The sequence below is a fragment of the Oryctolagus cuniculus genome, chromosome 6, assembly GCF_051225735.1.
Source record: "Oryctolagus cuniculus isolate XC-2025 breed Fujian yellow rabbit chromosome 6, ASM5122573v1, whole genome shotgun sequence".
In the NCBI taxonomy this organism is placed as follows: Eukaryota; Metazoa; Chordata; class Mammalia; order Lagomorpha; family Leporidae; genus Oryctolagus; species Oryctolagus cuniculus.
In genome coordinates this window covers 39,275,088-39,296,769 of record NC_142872.1, presented here as the reverse complement: position 1 = coordinate 39,296,769, position 21,682 = coordinate 39,275,088, and the positions used below count along the sequence as shown (strand labels likewise).

At 42.2% G+C, this 21,682-nt stretch overlaps 1 protein-coding gene across 5 annotated transcripts in view; it reads left to right on the top strand.

Annotated features, from left to right (window-relative positions):
• LOC149126115 (interferon-inducible GTPase 1-like) overlaps window positions 1–14,327 on the top strand; it is a 90,097-nt gene extending 75,770 nt beyond the window's left edge. For 3 of the 5 annotated variants that reach the window (XM_051843543.3, XM_089336095.1, XM_089336096.1), the window contains one exon: window positions 11,216–14,327. In XM_051843543.3, coding sequence (XP_051699503.3) covers window positions 11,237–12,463 — 1,227 coding nt within the window. In that variant the 5' untranslated portion in view covers window positions 11,216–11,236 and the 3' untranslated portion in view covers window positions 12,464–14,327. Of the gene's footprint in view, window positions 1–256; window positions 360–485; window positions 553–597; window positions 702–11,215 lie in introns of all 5 variants that reach the window. The other 2 variants (XM_051843540.3, XM_089336097.1) reach the window with 2 other exon arrangements.
• Window positions 14,328–21,682: the final 7,355 nt, after the last annotated feature.

Below are 21,682 nucleotides of genomic sequence, written 5' to 3'. Positions count from 1 at the left end.
AGTCCTGAGGTAAGAGCATGGCCCAGAAACAGGAGGGAGGCTGCAGTTCAGAAAGCAAGAGGGGCACACGCCTTCCCCTTGGCCCTGTTCTGTTAGTGAGATGCCAGGTGCAGCTCTGGCCACCTCTGGAGGGAGGGAATTGAACAGTCCAGCAAACTGGGAAGCAGGGATGGTTGGAGCCCACCTCAGAAGACTGTCTAGTGCAGTGAGCTATTGGCATTTTTTCCTTCCTGCTTGTTCATTTTATCCTTTGGAGGCATCCTCTCGCTTTCACTGATCATCTCCTCAGCTGATGGAAACTGCTCATGTCTGCCATTCTGTGCTGCCAGAGACAGTGCACTGATTCCTAGTCTCCTGGGGTAAGTGAGAGTAACCATGCAGGATGTGCCTACTTGGATACCAATGAACAAATATTCCTGATTTTATGTTTTCTTTCTTTCTTATAATATTGTGTTTTTCTTTATTCTCATAATTTTTCTGAGAAGGAGAGAGAGACAGAGAGAGCCTTTCCAGTGGATCACTTTCCAACAGCCAGGACCAGGCTGGGCTGAGGTCAGTAACTAGGAGCTCAATCCAGATCTCCCATGTGTGTTTCAGGGACCAAAGTACTTGAACCCATTGCCTGCTGCCCCCAAGGGTGCATCTTAACGGAGAGCTGGAGTTGGTAGCCAGAGTGGGTACTCACACCCAGGCATTCTGAGGTGAGAGACCAGCAAACAACCAAGCTTAACCCTTTCTTTCCTCAGCTTACAGATTTTCCATTTTGTTCTTTTAAAAATAGGTATCTTTCAGGCACATTATTATTGCCTAACTTTAATCTTGTTGGTTATTTATACTATAATTGGTGAGCTGAAACTGCTTATATTTCTTCAAATTAAGTTTGTGTTAGGTCTTATTTCTGGCATCTTCTTTGCTTCTTTCTAATTGTTGAGGCTTAGCTTATGATGTCATTGTTTCTTTCCCTTCAATAGTTAAACTGAGTATCTTCCAAGTTATATCTCTGATTTATGTAAACACCTCCTCATAAGCGTGTAAAAAATATTGACAACTTGGACACCAATTTTCAGCTCATCTGGATTTATAATCCACTGGTGCATATCAGTAGGATTCTAGGTCAAAATCATTGTTCCTCTTGGAAACTGCATTCCAAATTTTTATTTACTAAATAAAATTATTTTAAAAGATTGATTTATTTATTTGAAAGGTGGAGTTACAGAGAGGCAGAGAGAAGTCTTCTATCTGCTGGTTTACTCCCCTTGGCTGCAATGGCCAGAGCTGCACTGATCCGAAGCCAGTAGCCAGGAGCTTTTTCTGGTTCTCACCTGCAGATGCTGGGGCCCAAGGACTTGGGACGTCTTCTCCTTTCCGAGGCCATAGCAGAGAGCTAGATTGGAAGTGGAGCAGCCAGGACTCGAATCAGTGCCCATGTGGGATGGTGGCACTGCAGGCCACAGCTTTATCTGCTATGCCACAGTGTCTGCCCCTCCAAGTATTTTTATGAAGGCAGATTAAATGGAAATAATTCTTAACCGGGTGAAAGTAAAAATTAAAGTGAAAATTTTTTCACACTTAACTTTTCAAAGTCCTATATCCTGTGTAGTTAGAATCAGAGTGTCAGTGGACGAAAGAGCATTCTCAGCTCTTGGCGTTTCCACGTGTCCAAGCACATGTTCACAAAGGTTTGCAGAAATCAAAATGCTTCCTCACTTGAGGTATTACCTGTTTAAAACCTGAAACCCTACAAGTGCTATAAATTCATGGGGCTTTGTGTCATGGTCTTGAATGAGCAAGCACCAGTGTTTGGCATCTGATCTGTCATTCTTTCTTAGAACAATTTTTACCACAGTCACTATCAACTCTGCCTCACTTAGTGGGGCTTAGAAACTCCAGTTCAGGTGCTAGCATTGTGGTGCATACGTTGCCATGTGAGCATCGGTTCAAGTCCTAGGTGCTCCACCTAAGATCCAGCTCCCCTGCTGATTTGCTAGGGAGAATCAGAATGAGGCCCAAGTACTTAAGCCTCTGACAGCCACTGGGAGACCCAGATGAGGTTCCAGACTCCTGCCTCCAGTCTGGCCCAGCCCTCCCAATGTAGATATTTAGGGAGTCAACCAGAGGATGGAAGATCCCTCTCTGTCGCTCTAATTCTGCCTTTCAAATCTTAATTTAAAAAAAAACTGTCAGTTCAAAACTCTACTTTCCCCCTTTCCTGGATCCCACTCTCCTTCTCCCAGCTATCGGCTCCAAGGACGTACAGGGAAGCAAACTGGAAGAATAACCCTAGAGAGAGCCATCGTACAGAAGTTTCTGCTGTTAGGTGATTCTCTGTGTCTCTCCCACACAAGGCATTTCAATGATCCTTCTCCAGTCTCCTAAGACAGCAGAGAGAACCTTGGCTCTCACTGTGCCGAGTGAGTTCTGGGTCCACGCAGTAAACTCCTGGGAGTGAGCACCTCCTCACGACCGGCTTTGTAAGATTGACTCTAAGTTGAAATGCCATGCAGCCTTGGATGACCATGCTGCCTTCTAAACCCAACAAACTGAGGCTTTAGGTCATCAAGACAGGGAGTTCTGATCTTCATTTCCTGAAAAGAATCATCAAAGAGCACCTGCCTCCTCCTTGTCCTGCTTCCTCTCACTGCATTCAGGAGGTCTGAGCAGATCCAAATGATACAAAGGATACAAAGTAATCTTTTTGCAAGATGAATAAATTCTGGAAATCTAATATACATCATGATTATGATCATTAGCAAGACTGTATTGTATGTTTGAAATTTGCTAGAAGATAAATCTTAAATCACCTCACTACACACACACATTAACTATGTAGAGGTGATAGGTATGCTAATTAACTGATTGTCATTCTCATTGAACACAGTGTTCATGTATCAAACATCCAATTGTGTACCTGAAATACATACAATATTTATAAGTCAATGATATCTCAATAAAGCTGTTGAAAGAAAGAGCCATCACACAGAGAGGTTAGAGTGGTAGCTTCTTTGGTTTTATTTCCAGTGTTCCAGTTTTCTGGAACAAGCCCCATCAATAGTGTGTGTGTGTGTGTGTGTGTGTGGCCTACGGCAGCTTTGAAGCAGAGATGAGTAGTTGGGATAAAGACAGGGCCAGGAAAGCTTCAGATATTCTCTTCTCAGAAAATATTTGCCACATTCTAAACGTATAAGTTAAAGTCCCTGATTTTGTTGATTTTTCTTTTTGTTTTGTTTTGCTGTTTGTGACACAGGTTATGTATGATGACAGTTATCAATTATATTTTTGTGATAAACACTGCAATAGGTTCATTATAATTTCTTTTTTATTTTTTTAACTTTTATTTAGTAAATATAAATTTCCAAAGTACAGTTAATGGATTACAATGGCTTCCCCCCCCATGATCCCTCCCACCCGCACCTCTCCCATCTCCCGCTCCTCTCTCATTCCATTCACATCAAGATTCATTTTCAATTATCTTTATATACAGTAGATCAATTTAGTATATATCAAGTAAAGATTTCATCAGTTTACACCCACACAGAACACAAAGTGTAAAATACTGTTTCAGCACTAGTCATAGTACTAATTCACACTGAACTACACATTAAGGACAGAGATCCTACATGAGGAGTAAGTGCACAATGACTCCTGTTGTTGACTTAATAAATTGACACTCTTGTTTAAGGCGTTATCAATCTCCCCAGGCTCTAGTCATGAGTTGCCAAGGCTATGGAAGCCCCCTGAGCTCACCGACTTTGATCTTATTTCGACAGGGCCATAGTCAAAGTGGAAGTTCTCTCCTCCCTTCAGAGAAAGGTACCTCCTTCTTTGATGGGGTTCTTTCTACTGGGATCTCACTCTCAGAGATCTTTCATTTAGGTTTTGTTTTTGTTTTTGTTTTTTGTTTGTTTGTTTGTTTTGCCAGAGTGTCTTGTCTTTCTATGCCTAAAATACTCTCATGGGTTCTTCAGCCAGATCTGAATGCCTTAAGGGCTGATTCTGAGGCCAGAGTGCTGTTTAGGACATTTGCCATTCTATGAGTCTGCTGTGTATCCCGCTTCCCATGTTGGATCATTCGCTTCCTTTTTTATTCTATCAGTTAGTATTAGCAGACACTAGTCTTGTTTATGTGATCCCTTTGACTCTTAGACCTATCAGTGTGATCAATTGTGAACTGAAATTGATCACTTGGACTAGTGAGATGGCACTGGTATATGCAACCTTGATGGGATCCTGTTGGAATGCCCTGGCACATTTCTAACTCCACCATTTGGGGCAAGTCAGCTTGAGCATGTCCCAAATTGTACATCTCCTCCCTCTCTTATTGCCACTCTTATATTTAACAGAGATCACTTTTCAGTTACATTTAAACACCTAAGAATAATTGTGTGTTAATTACAGAGTTCAACCAATAGTATTAAGTAGAACTAAAAAAAAAATACTAAAAGGGATAAAGTATTAAATTGTACATCAACAGACAGGACAAGGGCTGATCAAGTCACTGTTTCTCATAGTGTCCATTTCACTTCACCAGTTTTCCTTTTTGGTGCTCGGTTAGTTGTCATGGATCAGGCAGAACATACAATATTTTCCCTCTGGGACTGCCTTATTTCACTCAGCATGATGTTTTCCAGATACCTCCATTTTGTTGCAAATGACCAAATTTCATTGTTTTTTACTGCTATATAGTATTCTATAGAGTACATGTCCCATAATTTCTTTATCCAGTCTACTGTTGATGGGCATTTGGGTTGATTCCAAGTCTTAGCTATTGTGAACTGAGCTGCAATAAACATTAAGGTGCAGACTGCTTTTTTGTTTGCCAAGTTAATTTCCTTTGGGTAAATTCCAAGGAGTGGGATGGCTGGGTTGAATGGTAGGGTTATATTCAGGTTTCTGAGGAATCTCCAGACTGACTTCCATAGTGTCTTTACCAGTTTGCATTCCCTCCAACACTGGGTTACTGTCCCATTTTCCCCACATCCTCACCAGCATCTGTTGTTGGTAGATTTCTGTATGCGAGCCATTCTAACCGAGGTGAGGTGAAACCTCATTGTGGTTGTGATTTGCATTTCCCTGATTGCTAGTGATCCTGAACATTTTTTCATGTGTCTGTTGGCCATTTGGATTTCCTCTTTTGCAAAATGTCTATTGAGGTGCTTGGCCCATCTCTTAAGTGGGTTGTTTGTTTTGTTGTCGTGGAGTTTTTTGATCTCTTTGTAGATTCTGGTTATTAATCCTTTATCGGTTGCATAGTTTACAAATATTTTTTCCCATTCTGTCGGTTGCCTCTTCACTCTCCTGACTGTTTCTTTTGCAGTACAGAAACTTCTCAATTTGATGCAATCCCAAATGTTAATTTTGGCTTTGACTGCCTGTGCTTCCAGGGTCTTTTCCAAGAAGTCTTTGCCTGTGCCTATATCTTGCAGGGTTTCTCCAATGTTCTCTAATAATTTGATGGTGTTGGGTCATAGATTTAGGTCTTTAATCCATGTTGAGTGAATTTTTGTGTAAAGTGAAAGGTAGGGGTCTTGCTTCATGCTTCTGCACGTGGAAATCCAGTTTTCCCAACACCATTTGTTGAATAGACTGTCCTTATTCCAGGGATTGGTTTTGGATACTTGATCAAATATAAGTTGGCTGTAGATGTTTGGATTGATTTCTGGTGTTTCTATTCTGTTCCATTGGTCTATCCATCTATTTCTGTACCAGTACCATGCTGTTTTGACTACAACTGCCCTGTAGCATGCCCTGAAATCTGAGCCCCTGTACCCACGTGTATGTTAGCCTCTGGCTTTGTATTGTTGTACAAGATTGCTTTAGCTATTCGAGGTCACCTGTGTCTCCATATGAATTTCAGCATCATTTTTTCCAGATCTGAGAAGAATGTCTTCAGTATTTTGATTGGTATTACATTGAATCTATAAATTGCTTTTGGGAGAATGGACATTTTGATGATATTGATTCTTCCAATCCATGAGCATGGAAGATTTTTCCATTTCTTGGTATCCTCTTCTATTTCTTTCTTTAAGATTTTGTAATTCTCATTGTAGAGATCTTTAACATCCTTGGTTAAGTTTATTCCAAGGTATTTGATTGTTTTTGTGGCTATTGTGAATGGGATTGATCTTAGCAGTTCTTTCTCAGCCGTGGCATTGCCTGTGTATACAAAGGCTGTTGATTTTTGTGCACTGATTTTATATCCTGCTACTTTGCCGAACTCTTCTATGAGGTCCAGTAGTCTCTTATAGAGTTTTTTGGATCCCCTAAGTAAAGAATCATATCATCTGCAAAGAGGGATAGTTTGACTTCTTCCTTCCCAATTTGTATCCCTTTAATTTCTTTTTCTTGCCTAATAGCTCTGGCTAAAACTTCCAGAACTATATTGAATAGCAGTGGTGAGAGTGGACATCCCTGTCTGGTACCAGATCTCAGTGGAAATGCTTCCAACTTTTCCCCATTCAATAGGATGCTGGCCGTGGGTTTTTCGTAAATTGCTTTTATTATATTGAGGAATGTTACTTCTATACCCAGTTTGCTTAGGGTTTTCATCATGAAAGGGTATTGTATTTTATCAAATGCTTTCTCTGTGTCTATTGAGATAATCATATGGTTTGAGTTCTGCAGTTTGTTAATGTGGTGTATCACATTGATTGATTTGCGAACATTGAATCATCCCTGCATACCAGGGATAAATCCCACTTGGGGATTTATCCACTGGGTGGATGATCTTTCTGATGTGTTGTTGCATTCTATTGGCCAGAATTTTATTGAGGATTTTTGCATCTATGTTCATCAGGGATATTTGTCTGTAATTTTCTTTCAATGCTGCATCTTTCTCTGGCTTAGGAATTAAGGTGATGCTGGCTTCATAGAAAGAATCTGGGAGGATTCCCTCTCTCTATATTGTTCTGAATAGTTTGAGAAGAATTGGAGTTAGTTCTTTTTTAAATGTCTGGTAGAATTCAGCAGTGAATCCATCCAGTCCTGGGCTTTTCTTTGTTGGGAGGGCCTTTATTACTGTTTCAATTTCTGTCTCAGTTATGGGTCTGTTTAGGTTTTCTATGTCTTCCTGGTTCAATTTAGGCAGGTTGCATGTGTCCAGGAATCTGTCCATTTCTGAGATTTCCCTGTTTGCTGGCATACAAGTCCTTGTAGTAATTTCTGATGATTCTTTTTATTTCTGTGGTGTCTGTTGTTACGTATCCTTTTTCATCTCTGATTTTATTGATTTGGGTCTTTTCTTTTTTTAGTTAGTTGGGCCAATGGGATGTCAATTTTGTTTATTTTTTCAAAAAACCAGCTCCTCGTTTGGCTGATTTTTTGTAATTTTTTTATTCAATCCTATTGATTTCTTCTCTGATTTTAATTATTTCTCTTCTCCTACTGGATTTGGATCTGGTTTGCAGCAGTTTTTCTAGATCCTTGAGATGCATTGAAAACTCATCTATTTGGTGCCTTTCCAATTTCTTGATGTAGGCCCCTATTGCTATAAACTTTCCTTTTAACACTGCTTTTGCTGTATCCCCTAAGTTTTGATATGTTGTGCTGTTATCCTCATTTACTTCCAGAAAGTTTTTTATTTCTCTTTTGATTTCTTCTATGACCCAGTGTTCATTCAGGAGCATGTTGTTAAGTCTCCATGTGTTTGCATATGTTCTAGGGATTCTTGAATTGCTAATTTCCAATTCATTCCCCTATGGTCTGAGAAGCTGCATCGTATGATTCTAATTCTTTTGAATTTGTTGAGACTTGCTTTATGGCCTAGTATGTGGTCAATCCTAGAGAAGGTTCCATGTACTGCTGAGAAGAATGTAAATTCTTTATGTGTAGGATGAAAAGTTCTGTATATATCTGTTAGATCCATTTGGGTTGTAGTGTCATTTAAATCTACTGTATCCTTGTTGATCTTCTTTCCAGTTGATCTATTTCTTTTTTTTTTTTTTTCATTTTTTATTTTTTGACAGGCAGAGTGGACAGTGAGAGAGAGACAGAGAGAAAGGTCTTCCTTTGCCGTTGGTTCACCCTCCAATGGCCGCCGTGCCGGCGCTCTGCAGCCAGTGCACCGCACTGATCTGATGGCAAGAGCCAGGTACTTCTCCTGGTCTCCCATGGGGTGCAGGGCCCAAGCACTTGGGCCGTCCTCCACTGCACTCCCTGGCCACAGTAGAGAGCTGGCCTGGAAGAGGGGCAACTGGGACAGAATCCAGCACCCCAACCGGGACTAGAACCCGGTGTGCCGGCGCCGCAAGGCAGAGGATTAGCCTAGTGCGCCGCAGCACCGGCCGATCTGTCTATTTCTGAGAGTGGAGTATTGAAGTCCCCCAGTACTATTGTATTGGGGTCTAAGTCTCCCTTTGAGTCCCTTAACATATCTTAAATAAACCAGTGCCCTGTAATTAGGTGCATATACATTGACAATCATTATATCTTTCTGTTGAATTGATCCCTTAATCATTATATATTGCCCCTCTTTGTCTCTCTTAACAGTTTTTGTGTTAAAGTTTATTTTGTCTGATATTAAGATGGCTACGCCCGCTCTTTTTCATTTCTGTTGGGATGGTATATCTTTTTCCAGCCTTTCACTTTCAGTCTGCATGCATCTTTGTTGGAAAGATGTGTTTCTTGTAAGTAGCAAATAGATGGGTTTTGTTCCTTAACCCATTCAGCCAATCTGTGCCTTTTAACTGGAGAGTTGAGGCCATTAACGTTCAATGTGACTATTGATAAGTAGTAACTTTGCCCTGCCATTTTCCCAAAGATATTTTCTAATATATGCTTTGAACTTCCTGTGATCTTTTGCTGTGAGGTTTCCTTCCTTTACCTTCTTTCATATTGATGACCGTGTTTCTGTGTGTAACACATCTTTAAGCATCTTTTGCAGGGCTGGACAAGTGGCGACAAAGTCTTTCAATTTCTGTTTGCTATGAAAGGTCTTTATTTCACCTTCATTCACAAAGGAGAGCTTTCCAGGATATAATATTCTGGGCTGGCAATTTTTCTCTCTTAGGGCCTGGGCTATGTCTCGCCACTCCCTCCTAGTCTTGTAGGGTTTCTGATGAGAAGTCTGCTGTGAGTCTCATTGGAGATCCTCTGAGAGTAATCTGACGTTTCTCTCTTGCACATTTTAGAATCTTTTCTTTATGTTTCACTGTGGTGAGTTTGATTACAACATGTCGTGGTGAGGATCTCTTTTGGTCATGTTTACTAGGGGTTCTATGAGCTTCCTGTACTAGGATGTCTCTGTCCTTCTCCAAACCCAGAAAGTTCCCTGCTAGTATCTCACTAAAAAGGCCTTCTAATCCTTTCTCCCTCTCCATGCCTTCAGGAACTCCTAGAACCTGAATATTGGTTTTTTTAATAGTATCCTGTAGATTCCCAACAATATTTTTTAGATTTCTAATTTCCTCTTCTTTTCTTTGGTTTGACTGTATACTTCCCAGTGCTCTGTCTTCTAATTCCAATATTCTCTCTTCTGCTTCACTGACTCTATTTTTAAGGCTCTCTAATGTGTTTGTCATTTGATCTATTGAGTTCTTCATTTCATTTTGATTTCTCTTCACTATCACACTTTCCTGTTCTACTAGTTTCTGCGTTTCATTTTGATTCCTCCTTAAGATTTCATTTTCACAAGAGAGATTTTCTATCCTGTCCAGTAAGGATTTCTGTAGTTTAAGAATTTGTTTTTGAAAACTTCTAAATGTTCTTATCATAAATTTTTTGAAATCCATATCTTGCATTTCTTCCATCTCATCATCTTCATAATCTTAGCTTGGGGTGTCTTGTTCATCTGGGAGCATCATAATGTCTTCCTTGTTCTTATTTCCTCGGTTTCTGCGTTTGTTGCTTGGCATTGTGGAGATATTCTTTGGATTCTTCATCCCTTGCTGTGGTTTTTTTTCTTGTTATACTATGACTGTATTAAGTGGACTGTCTGCTTTTGGAGGAGCCTTAAAGGCTTGAGATGGGTGTAGCCAGAGAAAAGGTGTGCCAAAGGTGACACACTCAGGTTAGGCATGGTAAGTCTGTCTCTCTCTCTCTCTCTCTCTTTCTCTTTGATTCAGAAGGGAATTAATTCCGCACAGCTGAGTGGAATTGAAGGTAGTCAGCTTCCGATCTCTGGCTCCTGTGGGTATTTCATTGGTCTGCTCTTTCCCAACTACCACACAAAGAATCTCTTCTGCCCTCAGTGTGGGCTCAAATTCTCCTGCAGTCTCCCACTGGGCTGCCAAGGTTACCGACTTGTAGCATCTCTGGAGAGTACTCATGTGAACTCTGAGTTCTCTCACCCACCGTCTGTTTTTTCACAGTCTCAGTTCATTAGCTCCACACATTCACTAGGTCCTAACCTCCTGTTATTTCACCCCTCCAGAGTCAGGTTTTTCTGTTTGACTGAGGGCAGGTGCAGCTCTGAGGTCGCACAGCTTTTACGTATGTACAAAATGGCACCTGCTCTTTATCTTGCTCACCTTTGCGAGGTGGGCAGAGAGAGAGAAACTCGTCCGTACCACCCCCCCCCTTTTTTTTTCCTCTTTCCTCTAGTTAGCATGGTGAACTTTCCCCAGTGGGGCTTCAAGCCTCATTCCCTCTAGGCTCTATCTGCCATTTCCCCGCCAATGTCTCGGATACTGAGGGTTTGCCTCACCTACCCTTCCAGCGCAGATGCGTAGACTCCACGGTTGGGCTCCAGAGCCGTGGGTGTCCTTGCTCTCCCCGTAGGTTGTCCGTGTCACATCCACTAGATCCAAAAGAGTTTCCTCTGAAACCCTCCCCCCCGAGCCTTTCCCTGAAACTACAGTAACTCCATTTTTATTAAACTGTCTTTTCCTGGACTATCAGTGCACGTCCTCACTACTCCGCCATCTTGGTTCATTATAATTTTCAAGAAACACACTGAAGGCTGTTTGCGTGGAATGATAGAGGATGTCTTGGATTTGTTTTATAGTAATCCTGTAGGGTTTGAGGAAATACAATTACCCATATTTTGATGGTTGTTGAAGTTGGTTAACAACTCATGGGTTTATTATATTATTCTCCCTAACTCTGAGTTTTAAAATCTCAATAGCAATTTAAGAGAAAGGAGAGATATATGGAAATTCATCTGGGTCAGGACATGACTGAGGGAGACAACTCTGAGGCCACACCACTTTGTTAGAAGAAAAGCACAAAGATGCTCTAGCACATCAACCTCATTGGCTCTCCTCTCCTTCCTTTCTTGTAGGTCTTTTATTTGCTCACAGTCATGGGTGCAAGTTTCTCAGCTGAGCTTAGCAAAGAATGCCAAGATCTGGACTCCAGCTTTAAAGACTATATTAGGAACTTCAGGGAGGAAAGAAAAATCCTCTCTCAGGAAACCATCCTTTCAATCAAGTCACGCCTGAGCAGAGGAGACATTCAAGGCGCACATTCCATAATCAGTGGTATATTAGAAAATATTGACAAGATCCCACTGAATATTGCTGTGACGGGGGAGTCGGGATCCGGGAAGTCCAGTTTGGTGAACTCCCTGAGAGGGGTGGGACACGAAGAAGAAGATGCGGCTCCCACTGGGGTAGAGGAGACAACCATAATGAGAACGCCATACAAACACCCGAAATTTCCCAACGTGACAATATGGGACTTGCCTGGCATCGGAACCACTAATTTCCAGCCGAAAGATTATCTGGAGAAAGTCAAGTTTGGTGAGTACGACTTCTTCATTATTGTTTCTGCAACACGCTTCAAGAAAAATGACCTAGACCTGGCCAAAGTTATAAAAGCTATGAAGAAGAACTTCTACTTTGTGAGAACCAAGGTGGACCTGGATTTACAAAATGAACAGGAATTTAAACCAACTACCTACGTAAGAGACAAGGTCTTAGAAGAGATTCGAAACAAATCTCTGAAGGAATTTAAGGATAATAATATTGAAACACAAATCTTCTTAATTTCTAACAAAAATTTGTCTGAGTTTGATTTCCCAATCCTGATGGAAACCCTACTAAAGGATCTCCCTGCTCAGAAGCGCCACGCATTCACGCTTTCCCTGCCCAACATTACTGAGGCAGCCATTGATAGAAAGAGGGACTCCCTAAAGCAGATTGTCTGGCTAGAAGCCTTCAAGGCTGGAATTTCGGCAATTGTTCCTGCAGTGGGCATCATAAAGGACAATGATGTGAAGAAGCTGAAGGCCTCCCTACATCAATATCAATTCCACTTTGGAGTAGATGACACATCTCTGCAGAGTCTGGCTAAGCATTTGCAAGTGCCTGTGGAAGAACTCAAAGCCATCATTAAGTCTCCCTATTTGTTTGACACTGAAAAAGAAGAAACAACAGGGGAAATGGCTTTGAAATTCTTGGAGATTTCAAGTTCAGTTGCTTTCCCTCCTCTTGCTGCAGGTCTTTACTTTATGAAAGTCTTCTACCTGCAATTTCATTTCCTTGACATAGTGACCAGTGATGCTAAAGTTCTCCTTAAGAAGTCATAGTCCAGGCAGGTGCCACGGCTCAATAGGCAAATCCTCCGCCTTGTGGTGCCGGCACACCGGGTTCTAGTCCCGGTCGGGGCTCCGGATTCTGTCCCGGTTGCCCCTCTTCCAGGCCAGCTCTCTGCTGTGGCCAGGGAGTGCAGTGGAGGATGGCCCAAGTGCTTGGGCCCTGCACCCCATGGGAGACCAGGATAAGCACCTGGCTCCTGCCATAGGATCAGCGCGGTGCGCCGGCCGCAGCGCGCTGGCCGCGGTGGCCATTGGAGGGTGAACCAATGGCAAAGGAAGACCTTTCTCTCTGTCTCTCTCTCTCACTCTTCACTCTTTCTGTCAAAAAAAAAAAGTCATATTCCAGAAACCAGTTGACTTCCCAATAGACAAAAATCATCTGCATGTTGAAATTCTAATTTGTAGAATAATGTAGTACAATGCTTGTTGGCAACCCATCTACTGAGTGCTCTTGCCATCCAGGCAGCAACTCATACATAATGATTGCATGTCCCTTTTAGATGTACCATGGGAATGGGATATTTTTGAATATGGTCAGAGAGCTAAATAGCATGCATCCACTTCCAATGAACCACCACATCAGATGATTTTACCTCCTTTAATGTAGCTGTGAACTTGACAACCATTTTTCTTCCTGACATAAGCTCTTTGAAACCCAGTTGTACCCCATTCCCTTCAACATAGTGATAACATCTTCTTTCTGCATGGTTGTTTGTGATGCAGCCTGACTTTCCTGCATCTGACTGATCCAAATTCGCAGCTGCTGACCATGATAAAGCTTGTTGGTCAACAGCAGAGTCAACATAGGTGAGCTTCCTCTTCTCACCGTCTTAAAGCAGCCAAACCCCAGCTCCCATGGGAAAGCCTGAGGTATAGCACCTGTGGTCCTTAGCAAATGCTGGCCCCACAGGTCCACTTACTTACCCTTGGTTCCCACCCACTAGTAGAGCTCCATGCTACTGCTGTACTTCCTGTCAATGTCATCTCTGGGTTTCTAACCTCTGATTCCTGGGGAAACAGTTTCTTCTGTTTCACGCATTTTAGTGTCACCTCCTTGTGTCCCAGCTGACAAAGGAGGAAACCTCTGTCTCCATGCTCCCCCAGTCAGGGCTGTCCTTGGGACAACCCATTTTGGTTTATGCCACTCTTAAGAGCAAAACAGCAAGAAATTGTATCACCATAAAAATCACAACTTTGATAAAATCATAAGAAATCTATTTCATCAGACTCCTTCTCCGAAAAGTAACTAAAAAAATTTATAAGTCTGTGCTGATAGGAGAGAGGAAATCTCCGACTTATTATAGTTTCATGGCTTTTTATTGTCAGGATGGTAAGAAAGCCCTATAATCCCCTTGTGATACCAATAGATGCTGAAGAAATGCCTGATAGAAGATACTTGCTGGGGCCGGCATTGTGGCTTAGTAGGTTAAGCCTCTGCCTGCGGTGCTGTCATCCCATATGGGCACTGGGTCTTGTCCTGGCTGCTCCTCTTCCAATGCAGCTCTCTGCTAATGGCCTGGGAAAGCAGTAGAATTTGGCCCACGTGCTTGGACCCCTGCCCCCAAGAAGAAGTTTGGAAGAAGCTCCAGCCATGTGGACATTTGAGTAGTGAACCAATGTATGGAAGATCGATCTCTCTGCTTCTCCCTCTCTGTGTCTTTAACGCTGCCTCTAAAGTAAATAAATCCTTTTTTTAAAAAAAAAATGCCTACTTCTTATGAGTGGTGTGAAGGGTGAATATACAGAATGCTCTTTGTATATTGTATAGCTCAATAACTTAGCCCTCATAATTATTTAAAAAAAAAGTATCTGCTATTGATATGTGATACTCTCAATAAACATGGAATGCTTCAAATTGATTGTTGTTAGTGTTATGTTTTTAATGATAACCTCCATCATCTTGTTTTCCTCAAAATGAAATAAACAGTACCTGGGCTGGAAAGGCTGCAAGAAACACCAGATGAAGTGGTTGTGACTCACTTTGAGTGGTGGTTCCTTAGTTCAGGCTGCCGTACCTCATAGAGTGGGTGGACTAAACAGCATAAATGTGTTTGTCACACTTCCGGAGACTCAAAGTGGGAGATGTAGTTGCCAACATGGCCGGGTCCATGGGAAGGCATTTTTCCTATCTATGTCCTTGGTCATGGGTTCAGAGAGAGTCTCTTCTCTGCTCCATTTTATTATAAGGACATCACTTTCATCACTAGGGCCCCATTCTCATCACCCAGTTTAATTATGTTCCAAAAGCCCCACCTCCTAATATGATCCCATTAGTGGATAGGTTATTGACATGCATATTTTGGGAAAACAAATGTGCCATCCATAACAGTAGGGTTATACAGGTTATGCATATGACTTATTTCCTTTCTGATTAGAACCTATGACAGTTCTCATTTTTCCAACATCATACCTGCTAAGTATTTTGCAAAGAAATTGAGTATCCTTTATCAAAATGCTTGGACCAATGGGTTTGGGGTTTGGATTTGCGAATATTTCTGTGTACACGATGAACCAGCTTAGGAATGGGAACCATGCCTAAAGGCAAATTCGACTTATGTTTCATATACACATTATGCACACAGGCTAAAGTAGTTTTGTACAGCATTTGTAGTGTAGCTATGTTTTGACTGCAACCCATCATGTGAGATCAGGTGTGGAATTTTCTACTTCTTATGCCATCCCAGTGTTTAAAACATTTTGGCTATGAAATTTTCAGGCTAGGAATACTCAGTTGTTTTGAAAATAGCAACATGAATCAGTCTATTTTTGTTACTATGGTAAAATACCTGGGTACTTAAAAAGAGAAGAGGTTTATTTAGCTCACAGTTTTGGAGTTGGCAAAAAAGCATGACACCTGCTCCCATGAGGGCTCCCTTGACTTACTTGTCATAGAGGAGGGCACTACAATGGCAGGAGTTGATAGAGACAGAAACAGACAAATCCCACCACCAGGCAGGGGCACAAAGAGTCTGCAAGGTGGCCAGGCTTTTCCTATGTAACAGTCCTCTCACAAGAACTAACTCAGCAGCCCCATGAGAATTTTTTTACTCCTTTCTGAGCACATGCCCCTAAGGACCTCTGACCTAGAAGATCACACCTGTTAACACTGTTGCACGAGGACCAAGCTCTCAGCTTACAAACCCTTGGGAGACAAACTCAACTCATCTGCAAACCATGGCAAACAAACCAACACACAAAAGCAGTAGAGAAATGGGAAAATCTATATGAAATAAGTGAACCAAAATATAAAAGAAAATGAAGTTGATGGGGACCAGACGAGGAAATGAGAATTGGCTTGGCAGTAGGGTGAGGACCACGGACTATGGCATTACAGTGACGAGCTCAAGCCTGGATACACAGTGTAACAATAGTTCCACGACACCTATTTGTGGTGGTCCCTTAATCTTCAAATGAACAGTTGCACCTGTATATGTAATATTGTCATATCAATGACTATTGGATAGGCTGGCTTCAATAGACCAAATATTTAATAAGCAAAAGCAATGTATTTCCTTGCAGAGATGGATACAATTCAGGAGGAGCAAGGGAGAAATCTGGAAAAAAGGAAATGCATTATTCTAAGCCTTCCTCACCTTTCATCAGTTTGTGGACTCTGAATGCTCAGGTGAGTGACAGCAGTGATGAAGATCTGAGTAGGGGTCAGAGAAAAACTGCTGAGAACGATGTCGCCTCTCAGGGACTCGCTCATCCTCCTTTTCAGATGTGATAGGACGGGCTTCTGGAGAGTGAGGACATTCTGGTTTACAAAGCTGTATTTTGGAACTGTCATGCTATTGGGATGATTACCATGGGAGCTAGGCAATGAGTTGCTGTCCATCAGAATTATATTCTCTCGTGATCATGCTGTTGAACATCCCTACTCTTTATATGGCTTCACCTACAAAGGAGCAACATATGGGTGTGTGTTCATAGACAGCTATGAGGACTCAAAGAACTAATCATGTAGAGTTAACAGGTGCAATCCAACTTTGGTGACACCAGTGCCACCTCCCTAGTCCAAGCCATCATCATCTTTTCCTGGATTATTTGAATTCTCAAATGCTTTCTAGGTGCTGCACTTTCCCTTTTGCAATGATTCTTCTTGTAGCTCAATGATCATTAAGAACCAGAAAGAAACCAGCAGGGGCTGGCATCCTATGTCAAGTCTCAGATGCTCCACCTCCAATCCAGTTGGCTGCTAAAGCCCTTGGGAAGGCAGTGGAAGATGGGCCAAGTGTTGAGTCCCTGCCAGCCATGCGGGAGACCTGGATGTAACACGGAATTCCTGGCTCCTGTCTTCAGCCTACACTAGACCTGACTGTTGCAGCCTTCTGCGGAGTGAACTAGCACATGAAAGACTCTCTCTCTCTTCCCTACTCCCTTTCAAATAAATAAATAAATTTCATTCTTCTGTAGGTGGATATCCAGTTTCCCCAATATGATTTTGTGTTGCAAGAACTGTCCTCCATTGTGTGTCCCTAGCAGCCTTTTCACCAGTCAGCTGACCATAAACACATAGGTTCATTTCTGGCCTCTCCAGCCTGTTCCAGTGGTTAATGTCTCTGTTTTTAATGCTAGCCTCATGCTGTTTTAATTTCTCCAGCATTTTAACAGTTCGAAATCAGGTAGTGTGATGTCTTCAACTTTGTACTTTGTGCTTAACATTTTCTGATTTCGAATGAATTTGGGATAGCTTTTTCTATTTCTGTGAAAATGACATTGGAATTTGAATAGTGACTGCATGGAATCTGCTTTAGCTAGCATGGGCATTTTAAGAATATTAATTTATCCAATCCACAAACATAAAATATTTTTGCATTTATTTCTGTCTTCTTCCATTTCTTTCATCAGTGCTTTATAATTTTCAATGTACAAATATTTTCTCTTCTTTGTTATATTTATTACTAGGTATTTTTGTTCCTATTGTAAATGGCATTGTTTCTTGATTTGTTGTGAGTGCTTAAGAGTTCCACTGAGTTTTGTGTGCTGATCTGGTATCCTGACACTTGGCTGTGTTTGCTTATTACTTCTAGCAGAGTTTTGGTGCATTTTTCAGGATGTTCTGTGCATAAGATGATGTCATCAGTAAACAGCAACAATTTCACTACTTCCTTTCCTATATATGCCTTCCATTTCTTTCTCTTGCCTAATTGCTCTGCCAGTGGCCTCCAGCTACTGCTTCTGGTATGTTAGTTTTATATCCTGCAACTTTATTGATTTCATTATGAGATCTAACACTTTTCACACAGAATTTTCACATAGGAGATCATGTATGGGGATGGGCATTTCATTTAGCAGTTAAGGTGCCAGTTAAAATGCCTGTGTCCCACATCAGAATACGTGCATTCAGAGCCTGCCTCCAACTCCTGTCTCCAGCTATCTGCTAATGAAGGCCTGAGAGGAAGCAGTGATGGTTGAAGTGGTTGTGTTCCTGCTATCCATGAGGGAGATCCAGATTGGTTCCCGAGTTCCCAGCTTCAGCCTGGCCCATCCGTGACTGTTGAGAGCATTTGGGGAATGGAAGCTCTCTCGTTCTCTCTCCCTCTCTCTCCCTCCCTCCCTCCCTCCCTCCCTCTCTTTCTCTCTCCTTCTCTTTCTGCTGATTCACTCCCCAAATGGCCACAGCAGCCAGGGCTGAGCCAGGAGCTTCTTCCAGATCTCCCCCATGAGTACAGGGGCTAAGTACTTGAGCCATCTTCCACTGCTTTCCCAGGCCCATTAGCAGGGAGCTGGATCAGAAGTAGAGTAATTGGGACTCAAACCGGTGCCCAGATGGGATGTCAGTGTTGCAGACAGAGACTTAACCTACTATGCCACGTGTTTCTCCAAATGCACATCCCTGTAACGCTGCAGAAAGCCTTTAGTGATGTAGTAGTAACCCGAGCTCTCCTCCCAGTGAGCCCACAGGATTGGAGTAGGGTTGAAACAACTGGACACTATTGCCCTACACTGTATAGGTTTGGGGGATAAATACTCCATTCTTTGCCATTTCAAGGTGAAATTTGTCGATTTCCTAATGGAGATAGGGAGGTGATTTGACACCAGGAGACACACGTAGTGATCTCTGAGAAGGCAACATTCCTTGTTTTATTAATGATACGAATTATGTAAATAAAAATGTGAACTTTTGATCCAAAAGAGTTGAAGTGAAGTCCATGCTCTTCTCCATTATAGAAATACACTCTCGCCGGCGCCGCGGCTCACTAGGCTAATCCTCCACCTTGTGGCACATACCAAGGACCAGCATCCCACATCAGAGGGCCTGGGTTCCAGTCCCGATTCCACTTCTGATGCCAGCTTCCTGCTAACGCAGACACTGGGAGGCAGCAGTCATGGATCAAGTGATTGAGTTCCTGCCGCCATTCTTGTGGGAGACCTGGATTGCATTCTCAGCTCCCAGCTTCCACCTGGCCCAGCCCTGGTTATTGCAGGCATTTGAGGAATGAACCAACAGATGCAACATGGTCATTCTCTCTCTCCCCCTTGTCTCCTCTTTCTCTTTCTGCCTCTTTTATTTTTTTTTCTGAAGATTTATTTTAAAGGCAGAGTTACAGAAGGCCGAGGCAGAGAGGGAGAGAGAGAGATCTTCCACCTGCTGGTTCACTCCCCAGATGGCTACAACGGCTGGAGCTGAGCCAGGAACCAGGAGCCTCCTCCAGGTTTCCCACACGGGTGCAGAGTCCCAGGCATTTGGGCCATCTTCCAATGCTTGCCCAGGCCATAGCAGAGAGCTGGATCAGAAATGGAGCAGCCAGGACTGGAACTGGCACCCATATGGGATGCCAGCACTGCAGGTGGTGAATTTACCAGCTACACCACAGCACCAACCCCCTCTTTTATTTTTAAAACAAATAAAATGGCTTCCTGAGACTAACTTATAAATTCTATGTGGTTCTTCACACAGCGTTAGCAGTCATCTCTTACACCACAGCCACAACGCATCCTGAATACTTTTTTGAGAAGTACCTCTCTGAGATATTTGTGCTTTCTGACTTTGTGCAAGTTCTTTGTCTTCAACATTGGAGGATATGACCCTTTGCCACTAGGGGGCGCTGACTCATAGCTGCACATGTTAGAACTCAGGCTGGCTTAGAACAGTTACTGTTCCCTAAACCTCTCCTTTTTGCCTAACACACTTTTCCAAAACTTTCCAACTTTTTTTGCTATCAGGAATTTTAGAGTCAACACTTGCAAGTTTTCTTGACCTCCACTTTGTTCCCTACATTTTTCCATCATTGTCTTCATATTTTAGAGTCTGAAATGTTTTCTTTTCACAATCGATCTTATATAAATCCTATCGAAGAATTTTTCTTTTGCATTTCTCCTTCCTTTATAACATCTTACTCTCACCAGCTCTCAGTCACCTATCCCAGGCATCACAGGAGTGAATTCATGAAAGGATTGACTTTTACTTTAATCTCATACTCAGTTGAAAACACAGCACATGTAACTTATGATCAAATACCCTATTCCCCAAGAACAATGTTACTGCCTTGATACCTAGAGCCACAAGCTCTCTTTTTACAACAAAATAAAAATAACTGCTGATTATCCTGGTAATTTTACTGCATTGCATCACAGAACGTTTTCCTGTAATAGAGAGAAGTTGCTGTGATTCTTGTTCTAAACAGAATTCCAAACAGAATGCCTGTGCCCAGTGGAAAGTGAAAGCCTACTGAGTTACATCTCACTGCATGGATACAAAGTTACAGTTAGATAGGAATAAATCCTGATGATCTTTCTCTCAATAGGGTTACTATAGCTAGCAATGTGGTGTGTAACTCACAATATCTACAAGAGAGGATTTTGAATGTTCTCATCACAAAGAAATAATAAATGTTTGAGGTGATAGATATGGTAATTATTCTGATTTGATTGCTACACAATGCAGTCACATATCAAAATATCATATTGGGCTCCATACATATATACAATTATTGTTTCAAGAAGCAAAAAACTTGAAAATCATAAGTTCTCATATAATAGGATAGTTGGATTATCTTGTCCATTCTGAGTTCTATATATAGCATGTGGTATATTTCTGATTAGGATTATGTCTATTGGAAAAGGGAAACAGACTTCTCTGGAAAGTTTAATTGTAAGGAAGGAAGGAGAAAGGGGTTCTTTATTAACTTTTTTTAAAAATTCTTTTTTTTTTAACAGGCAGAGATAGTGAGAGAGAGAGACAGAGAGAAAGCTCTTCCTTCCGTTGGTTCACCCCCCCAAATGGCCGCTACGGCCGGTGCGCTGCGCTGATCTGAAGCCAGGAGCCAGGTGCTTCTCCTGGTCTCCCATACAGGTGCAGGGCCCAAGCACTTGGGCCATCCTCCACTGCCTTCCCAGGCCACAGCAGAGAGCTGGCCTGGAAGAGGGGCAACCAGGACAGAATCTGGCACCCCGACCGGGACTAGAACCCAGTGTGCCGGTGCCACAGGCAGAGGATTAGCCTAGTGAGCCACGGCACCAGCCAAAAAATCTTTTTTTAAAAAAATATTTATTTACTTATTTATTTGAGAGGTAGAGTTGCAGAGGCAAAGAGGGAAAGAAGGGTTTTCCATCCACTGGCTCACTCCCCAGATGGCTGCAATGGCCAGCGCTGGACCAATCTGAGCTGAGCTGATCCAAGCCTGGAACTTCTTCCAGGTCTCCCATGCGGGTGCAGGGGCCCAAGGACCTGGGCCATGTTCTACTGCTTTCCCAGGCCAAAGCAGAGAGCTGACCTGGAAATCTGGAATCCAGAACCTGAACTGGTGCTCAGATGGGATGCCAGCACTGCAGGCAGCAGCTTTACCCGCGACGGCACTGCACCAGCTCTCTCTTTATTAACTCTTTAAATCGTTTTTTTTTTTTTCCTTACATATGCCCAGTACAGGGCTTCTCTTCCTGAAGACTCACTCCAACAGATAAAGCTCTCTGAGAAGTGTGCAGCCAGTGCTCCACTAAGCAAGGACCAGAGGACGCTCTTAGGGATATCTGATTCATTCTTGCAGCAAAACCTACACATTGGGAAACTCTCTTAGGATTCCTAAGTCATTGGGTTTTACTGGAGTTGACTGTTGAGAAACACAACCAGGCTCTTTTCTATACTACAAATGGCTATTCTTTTTTTTTTTTTTTTCAGTTCTCTATAAAACATCTCTGTTTCTACTTCTTTTAAAGAAAATGTGAGCTATTCTGGGAACTGGAGCTTGAAATATAATGTATGTGATT